The 20,683-nt window shown below is 43.2% G+C and overlaps 1 protein-coding gene across 1 annotated transcript in view; it reads left to right on the forward strand.

Moving 5' to 3' along the window:
* Window positions 1–20,683, forward strand: part of LRP1 (LDL receptor related protein 1) — a 298,357-nt gene that overhangs the window by 18,258 nt on the left and 259,416 nt on the right. Inside the window, exon 2 of the mRNA XM_077923771.1 lies at window positions 13,729–13,854. Coding sequence (XP_077779897.1) covers window positions 13,729–13,854 — 126 coding nt within the window. The remainder of the gene's footprint in view (window positions 1–13,728; window positions 13,855–20,683) is intronic.

The following is a 20,683-nucleotide window of genomic DNA, read 5'->3' on the forward strand; positions in this document are numbered from 1 at the left end:
TGGCACATCCTACACTTTCTCAGGCAGGTGGTGAGCAGATACCCCTACCACAGCTAAAATTGCTCCTGGAGCCAAATCTGGTGCGTGGGGTGCCTATTGGCCATCCCTCAACCTTGGGTCCCTATGTGTTCTTGCACTACAACGCCCATTATCCCTGACCACTAGCCAGGTTGGCTAGGAATGATGTGAGTTGTAGTCTAAACACATCTAGGGATGCAAGTTTGAGAAAGGCTGGCTTTGATCCTTTACAGCCTATCCGTCTAAAATGTGATGGATGCCTGCTGTTTACTCTCCCAGGGTTTATCTTGTCAATTGTCACACTCTTTCCTCAGACCACCCAACCAGGCACTCTTGTCTTGGGACATGGGTGCATGCTTGCCATTCTCAGTCATGTGCCCTGTGGAAGATCCATCTGGTTGTTCATAGTAGCCCCTTCCTGGGTTGGATTGTATGCCTGAATGATGCTGACAATACCTAGTAGGTATTCTGGGCTTGGAATGGCCATCTCTGTATTTTTTATCAGGGATGGCTAACCTGTGGTGTGCAATTTCCCCCTCAAGCAGTCCCCCCCCCCCCACTTCCATGCTGTGGAGGCTACCACCAAACAGTCCAGCTTCAAAACTTATCCTTCAAACAGTAGGTTCAGATAATCAGTTCCACCTCCATTATTGCTATAACCAAAGTACTGATAATGTGGTGGTAGTAGTGACATATTCATGCAAATTTAAAGCAGTTTCAATTTTAAAGCATCATTTTAATTTCCAAAGAATCCCAGGAACCATAGAGTTTTTAAAGGAAAGTATTTTAAGCACCGAAATCCCTGTCTGGGTTATGGTGACTTCCTTCTTCAGTATGGGCGTACACCCTAAGGGGTGATTTCACCGCTGTCATGTTTTGGACAAGCTCTAGGCTGGGCCCTAATTGTGCTGGATTCTCAACATTCAGTGGCTGCAGAAGTCATCATGCCTTGGATGGTGCTGAGAAAAGGTTTTCTCGGTCCATTCTGAGACTTTCTGCAATATCATGTTCCTGCCATGCAGGCTCTGTGTGGTTCAGCTTGCTTTGCTTGCACCAGAAGAAGAAAGGACTTTGGTGTCCTTGTAGAGCATGAGAGAGAGAGAGAGAGAGAGAGAGAGAGAGAGAGAGAGAGACTTTTTTTGTTTTTGACTGGTATGAATCATACTGTTTCTGTCTTGTCTAACATCTTCTCTGTGCTTGGTCTCCTCCTAGGCCGGGCATGGGGAACCTTCGGTCCTCCTTTTTTTACTGAACTCGATAACTTCCATCAGCCCCAGCAAGCATGGGCCAAAGATGATGTGAATTGTAGTTCAGTGACACCTGAAGGGCCAAAGGCTTATAACACCTGTTCTAGGCCCTGCAGTCACAGGTGGGGAGAGTGCTCTCATGCTGGGGTCCTGCTCAAGGGTTTCCCAAAGGCATCTGGGTATTCTGTTGTTATGTTCATCAAACAACCCAAAGTAGTGGGACAACATTGTGGGGTGGATGTGCCTGGAGGGTGGCAACATGATAATGATAATATGAAGAGGCATAGAAGAAGGCAGATCATCTTCAACAACTCTGGAAAAATTCCTTCCAGTAGCACCTTAAAGACCAACTAAGTTAGTTCTTGGTATGAGCTTTCGTGTGCATGCACACTTCTTCAGATACACTGAAACAGAAGTTGCCAGATCTTCTATATAGTGAGAAGGTGGGGAGGGGTATTACTCAGAAGGATGGTGGGAATGGGTGATTGGCAGATAGCTGTGATGAGCCTGTTGACGACTCTTAACGACTGCAATAGGTCTTACAGGAAAAAGCAAGGGGTGAGAAGGTGAAAAATGGCTTTGTCATGTATAATGAGATAAGAATCCAATGTCTTTGTTCAGACCAGGTCTCTCCATGGTTTTAAGTTTGGTAATGAGTTGCAATTCAGCAGCTTCTCTTTCCAGTCTATTTCTGAAATTCCTTTGTAGTAAAACAGCTACTTTGAGATCTTGTGTAGAATGTCCTGGGAGATTGAAGTGTTCTCCTACTGGTTTCTCTGTCTTGTGATTCTTGATGTCAGATTTATGTCCGTTTATTCTTTGGCGTAAGGTTTGGCCTGTTTGTCCAATATAGAGAGCTGAAGGACACTGTTGGCACTGTTGTGGGTCCAGTGCTATAGTCAGTATCAAAACACAGGGCAGCAAGGAAAAGCGGTGTCACCATCACTCAGGGGAGAGGAGATTCTCTCCCACCCCTCTGACCCATCCACATAATAAGCAAGAGTATCTGCTGTGATCAGGAAGGAGGAGTGTGCTTTATTCCACACTTCTCATTGGCTGAGAGAAGGAAAGGGGCTGGCTCTTGGAAGAAGACTCTCTCCTACGGGATGTGGGCCAGAAGAGAGTTGAGCATTCTACACACATACAAAAAACATTCTGAAAATGCTTTTTTTTAAAAGTGTTTTTAAAAATACATTGAATCTTCCATAGGCTCACCACCGCTATCTAGTGTCACATTGTATATTGCACTTAAAACACACTTAAAACGTTTTATTTCCAGCTGTATAGCAGAGTCCTATGTCTCCTGGCAATAGCCCAACATCTGCCTTGCTTTGGGCTGCATACAACTTATGTCTTACTCAGAGCAGAGCTTTTCATATTAGTGATTTCCATTAATCATTCCATTAATTTAAGTGAGACTACTTTGAGACTTGTGAGTCTACTTTGGATACAACCCAGTGTCTTGTGTCTCGCCACTTTTTTTTAAAAAAAATAGGGATATAATGCTGAGTTCATAAATTTTCAATTTTTAAAATGATTTGAATTAACAAGCCAAATGAGCAACCTCTGCACCTGGCCAAGTCCTCTTGTGCCTTCTAGGGTTTTTTGTTTCAGCCGTGCTGTTCTTCTCTGGTGTCACATGGCCCTTGTTTTATAGCCACACTCTAGTATCATAGTGGAATCCTGTCATTCCACTTTCTTGTAGCATACTGCTCCTTGTGATGCGGAGCCTGGACCTGGAATCTGCTTTCCTGCTGCTCTGAGAATACACTCCTGTCTCTTGGGTGAAAGAAGCATTTATTTCAACAGATATATATATATATATTGGGGGGAGTAGTATTTCTGTCTGATCTCAAAGGTTCCAGAGAGACAGCAGCATTAAAACCATATTTCTTCCATTTGCTGTTTCACAGAAAACATGGGTGTATTTAAATCTCTGTCCTCTGCAATATGTGTGAGCTGCTGTAGGGTGCTTGACATACCCTTCAGTCTGCAGAGACAGCATAAATTGCACATATGCTGCTAAACATGAAAGGCATGCCAGGATGAAGCTGTTTATTTGTCCTCTTCTACTTGGGCTTTTTCCACTCCTGCCTTCTAAAATGGCTGTCCAAGCCCTGATGGGAAATAGGGGGAAAGAAATCCAGGGAAGAAGGAAATGAAGATTCCTTTAGTCCAGGGATGATTGTCAGGCAGTCTGTAGGCCACTTCCAGTGGTTACTGGTACTTTATCAGGCCTCCATATTCCTGCAGTTGGAGGAAATGTGGTGAATGGAGGATCACTTCCCAGGCCGCACTGTTTCTGTGGGTTCTGCCTCCCTTTCCAAGCTGGGGATGTTTGGATTTGGCAGGGGCATTGTCAGCAGACTGGAGTCTGAAAGATTCCTTGCTGTACAATTGACTGGTCAAATTCTGAGTTTGATTCTGTTTTAGCTAGAAATAAATTAATTGTGCCTCTCCCCCCCCCCTTTTTTTTTGGTTTATTTTTTTTGCATCCTCAGCTAGACGATCACAGTACTCATTCTTTCTTTTATTGTACCATGTCTCCTCTTTAGTTACAAACAGTCATTCTTAACTGGTTCTGTGGTGGAGAGTGTGAGTCCCCCCCCCCCCTCTTGACTTTATGTATCAAATCTCACAGCAATCTCGTTTTTGGAGTGGGCATCTGTTTTGAGAGTTCTGTTGCTAAATAGCCCCCCCCCCCTGCAATCTCCTACTGCTTGCATCAGAGTTTTATCTTTGCAAGGCATTTAACTTTGTGCATTCTGCCGTTTATTATTTTTAACATCAGCAGCAACCCTCCATCCTCCTCTAAAAATTCTGCTTGCCATAATTTGGCTGCTTTGTTGGGAGAGGAGTTTAATTCCCGCCCCCTACAATTTGGTAAAAGCTGAATACATAATTATTTACAGACCAAGTTTATGGTTCTTGTTTTTCCTGTTGATTTGCCTTTTTCAGCTACTTATGCCTAATACCACTTTGGCAGAGCACACTGTGCAACAGCAAATACTTTCTGCATTACAGCTAAGCTAAAAATTCTTGTTTTTGTCCTGTCTGCCTTTAAAGAAAAGTGGGGCATGATGAAACTGCTTTCTAGAGCTCTTCTGCTGAGTCTTGCTTCAGTGCATAAGGAATTTTTTTCCAGTGTTCCTGGCTGTCATATATGCTCAATATAGAATAGAATAGAATAGAATTTTACTTACCTTTTTTTGCCAAAGAAGTTAACAGTAGCAGACAAGTTGCAGTCTTGCAAACTCTTGAATCCTTTCCTAACTTCAAATCAGTAGTGTCACTCACAACCTTAAAAACTGCTTAAGAGTACAATCCTGTGGCTTTCTACTTAGAAACAAGTCTCACTGAGTACGATGGGGCTTGCCCCTAGATAAGTGTCTATAGGTTGCAGGGCTAAGACTTTCTAACATAGAAAGCAGAAAGCAGAGCTTTAATTTGGTTCAGAGGATGTGTGCATCGCTTTCACATCGAAAGAGGAAGTTAATTGAGTTTAAATTTGACTTTTCCAGACAAATCAATTAATGCAGCTAAATGATGTCACTATGCCAAAATTAAACAAAAGTGACAAGTTCTAAACCTAATTATTGTTGATGCTATCGGATGAGAATTGTTGCAGTGCTCACACACATATTATGATCAGGTGACTGTTAACTTTAAATACAACTTTCTTGTGTAAATAGGTGTCAGATAACAACTATCCTCAGGTGTAGGTACCCCCTGCATCTGAGATGGGGAATCTGTGGCCTTCCATTTGTTATTGGATTCCAACTCCCATCAGCCTCAGCCAGTCTGGTCAGTGATCAACTGTTCTATGAATGCTAAAGGACAGATCACGTTGACCATACATTTTCCTTGCATGCCTTAGTGAAACAACAGAACCACTGTATTGTTTATTTTTTTTATTGTTTATAGATCACCTCTTAGGACAGAGCCCTTCCAAGGTAACTTTCAACAATCTAGAACAATATTTAAGATGCAGCCAATTTAAAATCAGAAAACACATTCACTGATAAATGACAGAATAATTAGGACCATAGGAAGCTGTCTTATGCGAGTCAGACCATTGGTCTAACTGTATTGTCTATACAATGGTACCTCAGGTTAAGTACTTAATTAGTTCAGGAAGTCCGTTCTTAACCTGAAGCGTTCTTAACCTGAAGCGCACTTTCCTATTGAAAGTAATGGAAAAGTGGATTGATCCATTCCAGACGATGAAAAACAGCAATTGAACACAAATTTTACTGTCTAACGAGACCATTGATCCATAAAATGAAGGCAATAATCAATATACTGTACTATAAAATATATAAGACAGTACTGTAGATGAAAAAATTAACTTTTATTTTTTTCTTACATGCACTGATGATTGTTTGGATGGGGGGCTTTTATCCATTTTTGCAGTCACACAGACAAGCAATAGCTGAACACCAAACCCCACACAATCCCTAAAACAATGTCAGAAGGCAGAGTCCCCCAGAAGTCCCCCAAATGAAGGAGCAAAGCAGAGACAAAGGCACAGGGCAGACACACATAAACAAATCCCAAAATCCCTTGCAGAATCCCAAAATTTTACACTCTCCCCCTCCCACAGGGTAGGTGGGCTTACCTGGCTAGGTGCCACCCATCTTGCTACGGCTGGGGGTGGGGCAAGGGTTGGTCAAGGGCTTTTCGGTCCAGGCTCACCTTTGTTTTCTTAACAGCTTCACTGCTCTTGGTCTTTGTTAGTTAAGTGTTCCTTATCTAACTTTGGGGCTGCGATGCGACCTGCTGGGCATCCTGCGGATGTCGGGGCCTGGCTCCAGGCAGTTGTGAAGGCCTCGGAGAGCTCTCGCGGTTGGAGCCCAGTTGTAGAGCCTCCACAGGCCCCACGGATGTCTGGGCTTGGCTCCGGCCAAGAGCTTGGAACACTCACTTCCGGGTTAAAACTGTTTGCAACCCAAAAAAACGTAACCCGAGGCTTTCATAACCAGAGATACCACTGTGCCAGCCTTTATCATCCTTGGGTTCCCAGGTACTTTTGAACTACAACTCCCGCCACCCCTGACCTCTACCCTTGCTGTCTAGGAATGATGGGACTTGTAGTCCAACAACATCTGGGAACCCAAGGTTGAGAAAGGCTGGTCTGTACTGACTGTCAGTAGTTCTCCAGGGTTTCAGACAGGAGGTATTCCTGGCTCTACGTGGAGATGCCATGGAAAGAACCTGAGACCATCTGCATGCAAAGTGGATGCTCTTCTGCTGACCCACAGCCATTGACGGGTCCTAATTATAACAGTAACCAGTAAAAGACATTGAAACACTCAGCTCAGTGTTGACTATTAAGTATGTATGTGGGATTGCTCACTGTGAAAGTACTGAGGCTGTGATAAGCTATTTTTTAATATTCCTGAGAATTATGTAGGTTGGTGCTGCAGTCTTCAAAATGGTTCTTGTCATGCAAAGCTGGTGTTTTTGCTTCTTGGGGGGGGGGGAGGGTTGAATGTTCTTTAGAGCAGGTGTGGGAAACCTTTGGCCCTCCCTGAGGAGCTGTGCAATTTTTGCAGATTGAGCCAGACCCATTCTTCGGTGTGCCAAGCAGATGAGCACAATTAGCAATACCCCCTCCCTTTTTTTGTATACAACCCCAGAGCAAAACAAGTCTGGCAATTCCAGCAAGTGGAGAAGTCAACTTCAGTCAAAAGGACTGACTTGAGAAGTCGCAGTTTCCTATTCGGAAGCTGTAGATGGAAGCTTCTGTAGAACATGCTGGATAGTAGCAGCCCAGTTTTGCTGCTCTGTGCTTGACTCCAGCTCCCTTCTTTTATTATGGCCTGCTAGGAAAATTGTTGTTTTAATGTGTCCAATAGCTCTTTGAAGCCCATCAATCTAGTCCATTTACTTAATTCCATGCAGGGCTTTGTTCCCCGAGCGCTGTTTTAGACATCTGAGATTGGCTTAGTGAATAACGAGTTTGGATAATGGATTTGAACAGCGGCTTATTGTGTCTGGTGGAACAGTCAAACAAGTGTATCTTTTTGCCTCTTTTCATTTGGTGGCAAGTGGGCTTGTGCCAAGAACAGTTGTAGCGTTCTACCTGTTAACAAATCCCTCTTAGGGTTACTGGTGCCTAATGAAGCTGTGCTGATTATAATGATGAATAAATCAAAGCCAGGATTTATCTTCCCTTACCACACCCCATGGCCCATTTTGTTTTAGTTTAGGTTCTCAGGCATTTTAGAGCATTGAGGCTGTAAAATGTATTAGACTTCCAGAGAAGGCAGTTCCTTAGTGCTTTGGGGGGAAAGCGCCTGGTTCTGTGATTGTTCAACAAACAAACAGACACCCCACAGATTCAGGGTTACTGTGAGGAAGGGATGAAATGGAAATATGAGAGAGAGCTTTTGCCCAGTTGAAAAGCTTCAGCTATCCAAGCTTGATTGATGACATGAGAAGGCTTTTTCCGTTTTCCTGACTAATAATCCTGCCTTTTATGTGATCTTTCACACAATATAATTTTACTGCTGGAAACCTAGTGGAAATTTAGTGCTCATTTCCATGCTAATTGCTTCCAGGAAAAAAAATTCATTTGCAACCCAATTTACTTGGGAAAACATGGGAATTTTGCACTGTAATTTTTCATGTAATGAAATTTAGGGCGGCATCCCAGTGTACAGTTCTTTCCTGCCTTTTGAAATTTAGCATGATGTGGCAGTCTATCGATCAGAAAGCCACAGTTCCATAACACAGCAGGTACTGCAGTGTAAAAGAAATGTTAGAAATCAGGACAGAAGTGCTAGCATTATAACAACAACAACAACCTAACACAATAAATTCCACATCTGAATGCAGTCGTAGGCTCCTTGAGGAAAGGGCTGGTCTAGGCCATTTGAGAAGCCATATTGGGCCTATATTGTAAGGCTTAAGAGGCAGCTTTTTTGAAAAAAGTTGAAGGGCACAATGAAAAGATAAGTGGAGTGAATTGGGACCCCCCTTTTAAGGCCCTTATCAGGATTGTTTGCTCAGTGCAGAAGCCCCTGCTATGCCACCTGACATCTGCAGGCAGGCTTTAGGTTTTTGGATTGAATTACTTGAAGCATCAGGAATGTTTAAAGCCCTGAAAATAGAAGTGCATTTCCCAGGGTTCCTACTGCTTTCCTGGCAGTCTGTTTAGTCTCAGTGATCAAAAGTTCTTGCAATAACAAGGGAATGTATCTTTGTCTCCCCTCAATGTGACAAATGTGGCCATGCTAAGTAGCAAAAAACAATAGGTGTGAGGAACCTTTGGCCCTCCAGATGTTGCTGAACTACCACTCCCAGCAGCCCTGGCGGCAGGACCAGGAATTATGGGAGTTGCCGCAGGATCCCCACACCTGCGAGAGATAATGAACTTGTCGTTGTGTGTGAGGAATCTCCTCAGTTCCAGCACAGCCAGTTCATTTCTCTCAATTTTTCTTTTGAGGGGAGTGGGGACTTGCAGTCAAAGGGTGGATTTTTCAAAAAGTTAAGTCATCTTTAAGAATAAATTTTGCTAGTGGGTGACGGGTGGGGAGGAAAGGAGACTTGAAACCCTGTTGTGGAGTGACAAAGATGAAAACAAGATGCTTACTCTTCCAACTTGCAGTAGAAATAGCAGCTTATTTCTGCTTTTTTGTGCTCTGCCCACAAAAAGTATGTGGGTGTAACTTTGGACTCCTGGAAAAAACGAGTGTAACTTAGGGCTCCTGGGAAGAGCTAAAGGCAGGTTGATTTTGAGCTCTTGTCCGTTTGAAGTACCTTCTCCTTCTCCCACCTACTTTAATTTTCCTTATCCTTTTGGGGCATAAATCCTGTCTCAGGACTCATGTCCAGAGGTTCCTAGTATCCTCCAAACTCATTTTCTTTTGTTTCACTTTACTTTTTTATTGTTTAGAAAAGGAAGCACTCCATTTTAAATTGCTTCCTGAGAGTGCTGGCGGTCCCAAAGGCTCTGTGCTCCTGCTACAGGATGTGAAAAGTCTGGATATCTTTGCATTTGGAGGCAAGCACCTTACTTTGTTCTAGCTCCCAAACTTCCTCGAGCATCAGAGTATAATAACTATGGGTGGTATTCAACTAAGTTTTACTCGCTGAAATGAATTAGCATGACTTAGGTCCATTAATTTTAATTGGTCTACTCTTGGTAAATCTTAGTTGAATATCCGTCCAATACGTTATTACTTTGATCAACTAATTTCATGGTAGCCAGTGCTTCCATACTACATGGACTTAAGTAAGATGCTTTTTTGCATTTCTTATACCTTGTGCCTTAGAAGTGTATATACATGTGAGTGGCTCTTATATAATCGTAGAATTGTAGAGTTGAAATAAATGCCATTGACTTTTTTTTTAGTATCCAAATGTTCCAAACTCAAACTTGTTATGTTGCCCATAGGGCAAATACTAACTTTTGATTCAATATTTGTATTCTGCTTTCTGAACTGTGTTGAGCTCAAATATTTATTTGTTTGTTTGTTTGTTTGTTTGTTTGTTTGTTTGTTTATTATAGCCCGCCCATTTGGCAGGGTTTCCCCAGCTACTCTGGGCAGCTCCCAACCGAATGTTAAAAACACCATACAGCATTAAACATTAAAAACTTCCCTAGTATAGCAGCTTTTAAAAGTAGCAAACTTTTCTATCAATCTAATAATCTCAAAACCACAATGACATATAAATGAATACACTTGGGGTGTATGGGGTTCAAATGGCAGGGACAAGTTGTTGTTTTTAAGCCTCTCTTTGTCTTTCTTGCCTGCTCCCCACCCCCAACCAACTCCATGGCTGATTTAAATTGTAAGTATCCTGTAAATATCCTATTTTTAATTTGTGTGTGTGTCATGTCTAGTCTAACCTTGGTAGACTACTTGGTTTTGGCCAACCCTATGTATTTTTCTGCTTGTGGGATGAATTTTTCATCTCTGGGTCAGTGCATTTCTTGAACACATTAAGCTGCCTTGTGCCAGCTCAGATCATTGGTCCACCTAGTTTAGGGTTATATTCTGTATAGGCTGGCAGCAGCTTCCCAGGATTTGGGAGAGAAGACTTTGCATTCTTACCTGGAGATGGGAGGGATTGAACCTGGGGCCTTGTCACTGAGCCATGGCCTGTTCCTGAAAACGTAGTGTACAGGCTGTCCTGCTCCAGTCCAGGCATGTCATTAATAACTGTTTCTAATGCTACTTGTGGTGTCTCTGCTACTCAGTGGCCATCCATTATGGCTCTACTACATTACATACCCGTCTTAATTGTAGTTCACCCTCTATAAGGGACACATTATGTGCATTGCTTCGGGAAATTCCCTGTATTCAGGCACATTTGCGCTGCAGTGCATAAATCAGCAAAGTAGTCTCTCTTTTTCCTTAAGTTGTCATCTGTTACACTAAAGACATTTTAAAGATTTTTATATTCAATGGAAGTGATTTCATCAGATCATTATGATTCCTTCCTCACACATTAAACTTTCTGATTGATGTATTTTGTCTCTGTGTGCGTGTATCATCATCATCATCATCATCATCATCATGTTTGAGATGGAAGATAAATACTTACTAAAAAACAAACAAATGCTGCCTTAAACCCTAAACTAGGCCTAGTTTTCTCCAGCCAGGCGATTCTGTTTTTAGACAAGCAGGTAATTGGTCTCATAGCAGAATAGTGCTGGTGTGAATGCCAAGAACGATAGGGTAATGTCTGACTTCTGTGTTCCAGACCAGACATAACTGTACCAGATCTCTCTTTAATCATTTTTACTAGTTATAAACAGATGGGACATTTCATGGTGCCAAATAATTCTTTCTCTTTTTCAAATGGTTGCTAAAGTCTTGTTGTTGTTGTTGTTGAACAAAACAGAAGTTTATTTCCCTTCTCACAGGTATGAAATTCTTGTTTAGGGGAAATGTGGTTGATTTGCTCCTGTTTTTAAACTTAGTGCTTCAGGTCTTATTCTTCTGTTCATTTTTGGATCAGCTGATCACCTCAGTAGATGAATTTAGTCATTTTCATACAATGCATATTTTCTTATGGATGCAGGGCTAAGGCTTAGCGGTTTAAGGACAGGAGAGCAGACCAGAAACCCAGGTGGGCTCCAATACTGTACTGGAAGTGGATAGGAAAAAAATATATTTTGGGAGGTAAATTGCTAGGCGGCAGGCGGCTCTGCACACCTCACCTCTACAACTCTTTTTACTGTTTAAATCAAACCAGAGGCTCACCGACATTTGAAAAGGGGCTCATTGGGTTTTGCTTTGCGAGAGAGGCTCGGTGGATGTGATTGTCAAAGTTATTTTTCTTGATCTTGGGAAGGAAGTTCCCCGAGATAGATAGGTAAATTGGTCATTCCGCTTGGTCCTGGTTAGGCTTCATCTGGAGAACTCTGGTGTGGTATTCAATGGATGTTTTACTCACAGCAGACCTATTGAAATTAATGGACCTGACTTAGTCAAGTTCATTCATTTCAGTGTGTCTAGTCTGAGTAAATCTTAGCTGAATACCTCCCTCTGTTCAGTTTTGGGCCTTGTCCATTTAAAGACTGTAGAGATAGATTGTTGGATAGGAGGTGTGACAGGAAAGCAACAAAGGTAATAAAAAGGTTGAAATGTGAGAGCCTTGAATGAAGAGGAAGGGGGGGGCAATGGGCATGTTCAGACCTGAGGAGGAGAAATAGTAGTTTTCAAATGGGCTTAAGCTACAGGAAGGAAGATTGAAGCTAAGTATTAGGGAAAGTCTTTCTGACTATGAGATTATGCTGGGGAGCATGTTCTCAAGGTTGGTTTTAAAAGCTTTAACAATTGAAGAGTTTAAAGAGAAGCTGGAGAAATACCTGCTTGGGATGATTAAGTTATGGCTAATCTAGCTTCAGTGCAGCAGGAGCCAGCAACTAGATCACAGGTTTTCAAACTTTGCCCTAGTGAGCCAAGTTTTGATCCTTTCCAGTGTTACTGGAGACAAAGTGAATACAGTACATGGATCAGCAAGTGGCCATCTGTCATGTATGATCTAGCTGAGATTTCTGCATTGCAGGGGGTCGGATTAGATGACCTCAGGGTCCTTCCAGCTCTACAATTCTATGATTCTGTTATCTGTGTCCTGGTAAACCAGGGCCGTTCTATACATAATGCAGAATGGGTGGGGGTGGGGATGTAAGCAGGCAAGCAGCAGCAGCAGGCGCAGTGCCTACCAGCACCCTTTCCTCAAGAAATAAAGCACTGATTCTGAGTAAAACCAGAATATACCCCCTGCATGTGTAGAGCAAGCCTAAGAGAGGTAACAGCCACATGGGCTCATGAGGGTAGAAAATCTAAGTGGCCTCCTTGACAATTGTCTAATAAAATGGACTGCTTTGTTTCCTGATGGCCTAGTCAAGACAGATACAATCTAGACTGAGGAGAGCTGTGTCAGTATGCCTGCTGTGCCTTTTTAGAGAAGCTCTTGACACATTTGAGGACCAGGCATTTTCAGTATGAGGTCATTTAGTTGACTGCCTCTCCACCCCAATCCACTCAAAAATAGTTTTTAAATTTGACTAGAACTCTTAATTACTCAAAGCACTGGGCTAAAATAGCCTTTTAGTCCTGAATGTGATGTGGATTCAGATTTCTGGCTTGGCAATCAAGAGTGTCCTGTGGGCTGCTGAACTGTCTTTGGGGTGATGGTGAGGCTGCAAACAACTTCCCCTGATGGCCGTGAGATTTGAGGAGAGGTGGTAGGCCAAGCTTGAAGCCCTTTCACGTGTACGATTATCAGAGGTTTGAAGGACAGGGTTCCTGTATTTCTGATAGTTTTACAGAACAGGGTTTTTTTTAATAAGTGCAGTTTGTTCTCCAGGGATGAGAAAAGCTGTCCCTTCTACAATTTGCTCTTCTACTATACATCTGGGAAATGTACAGGAATCTTATTCTCATTTGCATATGTTTACCCTAGATACTATTTGATGTGGCGCATTAACATTTTTTATCTCCAAAATAAGTGAAATGTCTATTTATCCCTGATGGTTTTGATCTCTGATAGCTGGAAACAATAGCTTGACCTTAGTGAAACTTGCAAGTTATGAGAGTACAGCTGCTGCTTCTTCTTCCCCACCCCTGTAATACGCCTTCACATCACCAGTAAAATAAAAACTGAAGGGTGCTGAGATCAATGGACCACTTTAGCAAACGGGAAGTGGCTGTGGAAGCAAAACTGTTGTGCAAGCCAATGCTTACAGGGAATATGGGAAACAGGGAGTCTTGTCCTGTTAAGAGATCATTTGACCCTGGTGCACTTTCTGCCTGATTTTCATAGCACTCTCTGTATAACTTCAATATTTAACACACTCAGAATGCCTGACAGATTGCAGATTTGTGAATATATATACATTCCAGTCTAAGCTTTCTAAATGAAGGGGGGGGGGATGCTTGTAAAGGGAGTTGGGGAGGAAAGAAAAACACAACAAGAAAAAGTGACCCTATTATTTCTTTAGTAGAAGACTCCTTCAAAGCAAAACCTCCCAATTCCCCGCGTGCGGAGTGGGTGCTGCAGCCTAGACCTACACCGCCCAAAGGGAGAGACCTGAACGCTTGGAACCGACTCAAGGACCAGTCTTTTGGTAGGAAAAAAACATTTTGCACGGATGGCCAGTCACGGTCAGCAGAGCAGAATGACTGCCACATTGTGTTCTCTTTCTGTCTCTCTCTCGTCTCTGTTTTCCCTGTCTCCCACTTCCATCGCAGATTACCCGCAAGCCTGATGTTCTCTGTATAAGCCTAATGTTCTGTATGCTCTTTGGGGACATGTGGGCGGGTGGGGGGAAGAGTCGGGGCTACTGACTTTACTGTATGTCATTTACTGATGTTGAGGACTTGTGGTACTGATATCAACAGATCCAGTTTTGAGTAGCTTCTTCTATTTGCACAATTGCCTTGGAATGGGAGAGCCCTTCCTGCCTTCCTATCTGCACTTCCAGGTTTATCCTTGGAGTTGAACTTCCTAGATATTGTGAGTTAAAATGTTCCTGCTATAAGGGATGCTTTGAACTGCAAACTCTTATATAGCAGGTACAACAACTCAGGCCTTCGGGCAAAAAATTGGATGTCTGGGCCTCTCTACCTTGGGACTCTCCCCAGGAGTATACCGTTTCCTCAGGTGACACACCTCACTAGGCCTGCTTTGCAGCCTCCTTGGGTGTTTCCCCCTGGCTGCAATGTGTCCTAGAACTCTGGCAGTGCTTCTTGCTTGCCTGGATGGAGGATAGATAGGAGATGTGTTGAAACTAGCCTGCTGTACAAAGATGAAGGTCGCATTTGTGGTTCTCCTCATATTTGTCCATGCCCTCACCTGCCACCGACATCTAGCCCTTGGAAGGGTGTCCGGAAAGGAAGGAGGTTCCTTGCCCTGCAGTTGGTTAACAGGGGTAGTTTGACTGTCCCATTGAGTTTGGCTGTCCCTGTGCTCAGAAATGAAGCTGCAAGTGACAGGCCTTAGAGGCATTTCCTGGTTTGTTTTTTCCCCAGCAAGCGAGAGAGTGCTTGTTTGTTGGTCGCCTTCATCCTCCTGCTCTGGATGCAAGACACCACTGTGTGAGAGCTTTATTCATCAGAAATGCCTACTGCTTCCTTGCTTTCCTGCTTTGCTCCTGCCAAAAGCCAGTGGTGCTGGAGCACAGTAGCTGAGTTTTTGAAAAGGCTGTGTCTGGGTTTATTTAGTTTGTAAATGGGAGAGTTGTTCTGAGTCCTAGAGTCCCTTCTCCCCCCGCCTGGGTGGCAGAGTAGAAGATTTAGCAAGGCCAGAATTTGCAAAATTTCCAGCATGTTTTATTTATTTGATTTTTGCAGGTTGCATTTATTTAGAGGAAAACCACACAAGATGTCTTGGCTAGGGGCTTATTGGTCACTGTTGCTGTTGTTGTTTAAATATGTTCAATGCTTCTTCCAGCTTTGCTTCCAGAGCTCATTTGAGTTTCAAGAGATACTGCTGGTTCATTTTAAATAAATTCCTGAAGAATAACTTCACACATTGCTGGTAAAGGAGGCAAGGTTGAGGTTGCAGTGGCAGAGCTATTAAGGGGATTTTGCTGGTTTCTGTTCCTCACTGTGGCAGCTAACTCTCTGCCTTTGTGTGGCTTTGGTATGATTCTCCATGACCCATGTGAAACCAAAGGCAGTTTTCCACCTTGCTTTGAAGGACATAGGTGTGCTGTCACAAGCACTTTAAAGAACCATGAAGTTGCTTTGTGGTTGTTGCTTTGGCATAGCCTACATGTGCCCAAGTGACTGGTGGATTTAGAAAACTGGGAAACTGCTTTAGCTTACAAGTCCTGCCTTTTATGCTTCAGTGGATGGAGAATTGGATGGAGACTTGTGGTTGGCTCTATCCCTTGGTCATGGTTTCTCTGAGTCATCATACACAAATTGTCTCTCTTGACTTGGATTTCTTGCTTGTAGGAGAGGAATAGCCATGGCCCACAGGTTGGTAATAAGGTTAGAGGGAGAAAGGAAATTATAGTATCCATCCTGATAACATCAAACTGGCAACATTAGATATAGGTGGCTGCACAATTTTACCCAAAAAGATTCTTAACGAACCATCCCTTTGGGGAACAGACAGGGTGAAGCAGAATATATAAGTGCACACGATCACAGTGTGACCTTATGACCTTCGACAGCTTCACCCTTGTCCTTTTAATTATCCCAGTGATTTTAAATCAGTTCTATACTGTGATGCCAATAAAGGTATTTGATTTGATTTGATTTAGGTGGCTGTAGATGGAGTATCTTCTACTTGAATTACCTGCTTGCGTTTCCACAAAGGAGCAAAATAGTTGCTGTTCTTGATAATAGAAGGTGTGAAGTGAGGGCGCTCTTTGGGCATCATGGCATATATGACAGGAGTGAAAATGAACAGTCCCACCGCTGCTTAGGAAGCAAATGTGGGTAGTGGTGGAAATTTTCCAAAAGGCCCTTGTGCAAGAGAGTACATGTACCTCTTAGTCTTCCAGAACAACATGCCCTTGCTTCAGACCGAGGCACATGAGCATGGCCTGCCTTCAAGGTTGGCTCTGTGGCATTTGGTACAAAGCAGGAGCAGACATCTGTTTGCCTTGAACAAAGCTGTGCAGAGTGTTCAGCCCAAGTGGCAATTTGCTCCAGAGTACATGGCCAGCAATGTTTCGTCAATGCGTAGAAGTGGTACAATTCTTCATAGTAAATTGATTTGTGTCAATGTCCATTATAGTCAAGGTAGGTAGTTTTAGGGACACGGGTGGCGCTGTGGTCTAAACCACAGAGCCTAGGGTTTGCCGATCAGAAGGTTGGCAGTTTGAATCCCCGCGACGGGGTGAGCTCCTGTTGCTCGGTCCTTGCTCCTGCCAACCTAGCATTTCGAAAGCACGTCAAAGTGTAAGTAGATAAATAGGTACCGCTCCAGTGGGAAGGTAAATGGTGTTTCTGTGCGCTGCTCTGGTTCGCCAGAAGTGGCTTAGTCATGCTGGCCACATGACCTGGAAGCTGTACGCTGGCTCCCCCGGCCAATAAAGCGAAATGAGCGCCGCAACCCCAGAGTCGTTGGCGACTGGACCTAATGGTCAGGGGTCCCTTTACCTTTACCTTTTAGGGAGTTTTAAGATTAAAAAAGAAATCATACCTGCTGAGTGCTGTTGCCTTGCAATGTCATTCTGTTAGCTGTTCCTCCTCAGGACAAGTGGAACTGGGCTGGATGGACCTGCTTAGTTTTATTATGCAATTTGTGTAGCTGATGGGACATGATCTGCGCCAGCAGTAACAACAAACCTTGGCTTGGAGTAGCAACTCCTGGGACACACAATAATTTCTCCTTCCTCTCTATTGCAGGACTTTTGCAGTTTGGGTGACACTTGGCTTTTATACACTGTGGGTCTGTTTACTGAGTCTTTTGGTTCCTTGGTTTTATCCCAGGCACCAGTCCTTGCATCTGAAATGCCTCATTCTTGCTTCAGCTGCTGCATAAGAATGATCCTCTCGTTGTCTGCGCCTGGGTAAAGGGATGGGCTGCCACAAAATGTGAAATGTAGGAGAATATGAGAGGCCTCTGGGAGCTTTTTGCATAGGGCTTTTGCTCTTTTAGATGTTTTTGACATCCAACCAGACTAGTAGGACAGATTCATAGTTAAGACTTCACATCCTTTTATATTGATGGTATATTTATATCCTCTTCTTCTTCTTCTTCTTCTTCTTCTTCTTCTTCTTCTTCTTCTTCTTCTTCTTCCCACCAGTCCAGCGTGTCAAGACAGGACATTGTCTTTGCAGTTTTCACACACATATATGTATGAAAGGGGTAGAGCATCTGCTTTGCAAGCAGAAGGTCCCAGCTTCAATTCTTGTATCTCTGAAACCCCAGCCAGTCTGTGTAGGGCATCAGTACTTAGACGGATCAATAGTCTGACTTGGTATGTTGCAGTTTTCCTGCCTTGCTACATCACACAGTACAGAACTAGACCCTGTTGCAGCCTTGTAGGGTTTATATTGAGGAATGGTTCATGTTCAACAACAGGATTAAATGTCACAAGGCCAACAACTTGATTTACAGGATACCAGCATGAAGAATGTTAAACAAGTGTTAACTTCCGTTCTGCTAGGTGGCTTAAAGGAGGGTGTTGCTTATTTTGTTGTACATGCACTTGCTGTCACGGATTGTTTGGACGCAGAGGAATGATGGGAGGAACCAGCTGAGGAACTACCAAGGGAAGAAGACTCAGTGCCTGGGGAGTGGTGGTGGGACAATGATGAGTGGTCACAGGGAGAAGAGGGAGAAGACTAGGAAGAGGTGTCTGAAGATGAAGAGGTAAAAGGGCTTAGTGAGCTGAGAGAGTCAGTGGCAGAAAGAGGTCCGGAATCAGAAACTGAAGCAAGTGGGGGGGGGGGTGCCAAAAGGCAGAGACAAGTCAGGCTGGTGAAGAAGCTGGGATGTCTCTCCCTTCTGCTCAGACAAGCTCCCTTCCCAATGGTTTCCCAGGACCAGAAGAGATACCAAGAGGGAGATGCAGGCGCAGTCCCCGATTGGTTGGGAAAAGCCCTGGAGAAGAGGCGGCTTATACACCTGTGGGAAGGTGGGGACTTTCAGTCTCAGCAGCTGTTTCATGGGGAAAGACCTAAGGGGGGTTGAGTTGCTGTGCTTATTAGGCCCGACACTCTGCCAAGTCTGTGAAACTTGTGTGTTTGCTGACAAAGAGTTAACTTGGAACGTTGGCTCACCCTTCTTTGACACTTGCTAATGTTTAACTCTTATCCAAGTCAGGCCATTGGCCTGTCTAGCTCAGCAAGGTCAAGTGACTGGCAGTGGCTCTCCAGGGCTTTCTATTTCCTAGCCATACCTGAAGATCCCATGGATTGAGACTGGGGCCTTTTTCATGCAAAGCATGTGGTCTGTCAGTGAGCTGTGTCCAGCGTTCGAAACTCCCATTGTTCTGGGCACGTTCTGCAACAGGGAATTTCATTAACGTGAGAAGTTTCTGGGCGCAGTACTGAGTCTAAGATTTCAGATTAAAATTGCCACTGCTGCTTCCAGCAGGAAGGAGGACCTTTTCCTGCCACCCCACTTCCAGCCACTCTCTGAAGACTGGAGAAGGGACCCTCATAAGAATATTAGGGGGGCAGGATAGGTGAAGTGTGGCTTTGTTTTCTGCAGTCTTCAGATGAGGACTAGACCATGTGAAAAATGAACATAAGATTTTAGCTGCAGTTCATTCATTTTCAGCTTTGTATTCTTGTTATAAAAAAAGCACACCTAGATACTCCATAGCAGAGCCCATAACCTAGGTTTAAGGTGCCATTTAGCTCCTTGCTTTCATATCTCAGTTTCTAACACTGGCTGTGGCCCTTCCATTGATCTCTGTTACATGTTCATTGCAACCATGCTGGTTGACATCCTGTTCCTGGAAGACAAAAAGAAGGTAATTACTTGCATTATCACAGTAAGGCCCCATCTGCATTATATATTTAAATTAGTATCTTTCATTACCCTTAGCAAGCAACAGTTCCCAGAAATCTTTGAGGAAGCTATGATTGTTTAAAATGGCAAGATGCAGCTAAAGGTATAGTGCAGATGGCCCCTAAGTTTTTAAAAACTGTTGTTGTTGTTGTTAAAATAATAGTGATGATGATGATAATAATAATGATGATGATGATAATAATTTTATTGTTTATACCCTGCCCATCTGGCTGGGTTTCCCCAGCCACATTAAAAATTTCCCCGATACAGGGTTGCCTTCAGATGTCTTCTAAAAGTCAGGTGGTTGTTTATTTTATTTATACCGTAATTATTAAGATTTATGTGTTGTAAGCCACCCTTCATCATAAGATCTGAGGATGGCTCACAGAATAAAATACAGGATAAAAACAAGTAAATAAGTAAAACAAAGCAGCAAAACAATAATCCCCACTTCCCACAGACACATTTAAAAGGCTGTAGAATATTAATCAGCTAAAAGAGACTTGTTGTTTTTCAGAATAGCGAATCTTGATCTAAGAGCCGAAATGATGTGGAATCTATTCCTGCCCTTTACTTCCTGTCCTCTCATTTGGAAGAAACGATGCCTTGGTTTCTAATTTGTACCTTTCAAACTTTATCTTTGGGCTCTTGGTCCTTAAAATGCCTTCCTCTGTTCCACTGAAGAGCTTGTTCAAAGGGCTTCTTATGCCCTGTCAAGTTGTATTTTAAACTTGTTCATGATAAGCTCATCAGTCTCCTTAATCCTCTTCCTGACTATCTGACTTTTTAAAAAGACTTTCCCACTTACTCTGAAGGAGAAAATTGAGGAATCATCTTGGGCATTGATGATAAACTGTGTGATAGCAGTGAGGTCATCACATTGCTGATAGTAACTCCTGCAAGGGAATGTGCCCACAAACTGGTACAACTGCTGAGTTACTACGATATATCAAGAATGGTAACCTTTCTTCTCCTCAGGCAGAGTTATAACTTGACCTTCAGAAGTAAGCAGACAACCCCTGAAGAAGAAGAAATAACAGTGGTATCAGGGTTTGCATATGAACCATGGATGTAATAGCTTGTTTGTAGCCCCACCGTGAAATATCTGTATGAATTCTTGGGGCTATGATTTTGTTTGTTTCAGTTCTTCTTCCCAAACCCCACCCTAATGCCTGCTGAGTGCAATTCACATCACCCTCTGTTCATTCCTGTGAGATATCACTGTTGAAATCTTACAGTTACCAGAATCAGCACTGACAGAGCAATCCTGTGCATGGCTAAGCTGAACCACACTGAGTTCAATGGGTCTTATCCCCTGGTGTGTATAGGATTGCAGTTTGAACAAGTCACTGTCTGTTTTAGGTCCCTGTTTAGGTCTCCATTTCTGGCTCACATGAGTATTAATGAACTAGGAGAGCAAATTCCTTTTCACATACTTATTTTTTATGTAAACGTATGTAACTTTAGAAGAAAGC

This window comes from Podarcis muralis, chromosome 2, assembly GCF_964188315.1.
Source record: "Podarcis muralis chromosome 2, rPodMur119.hap1.1, whole genome shotgun sequence".
NCBI lineage: Eukaryota > Metazoa > Chordata > Lepidosauria > Squamata > Lacertidae > Podarcis > Podarcis muralis.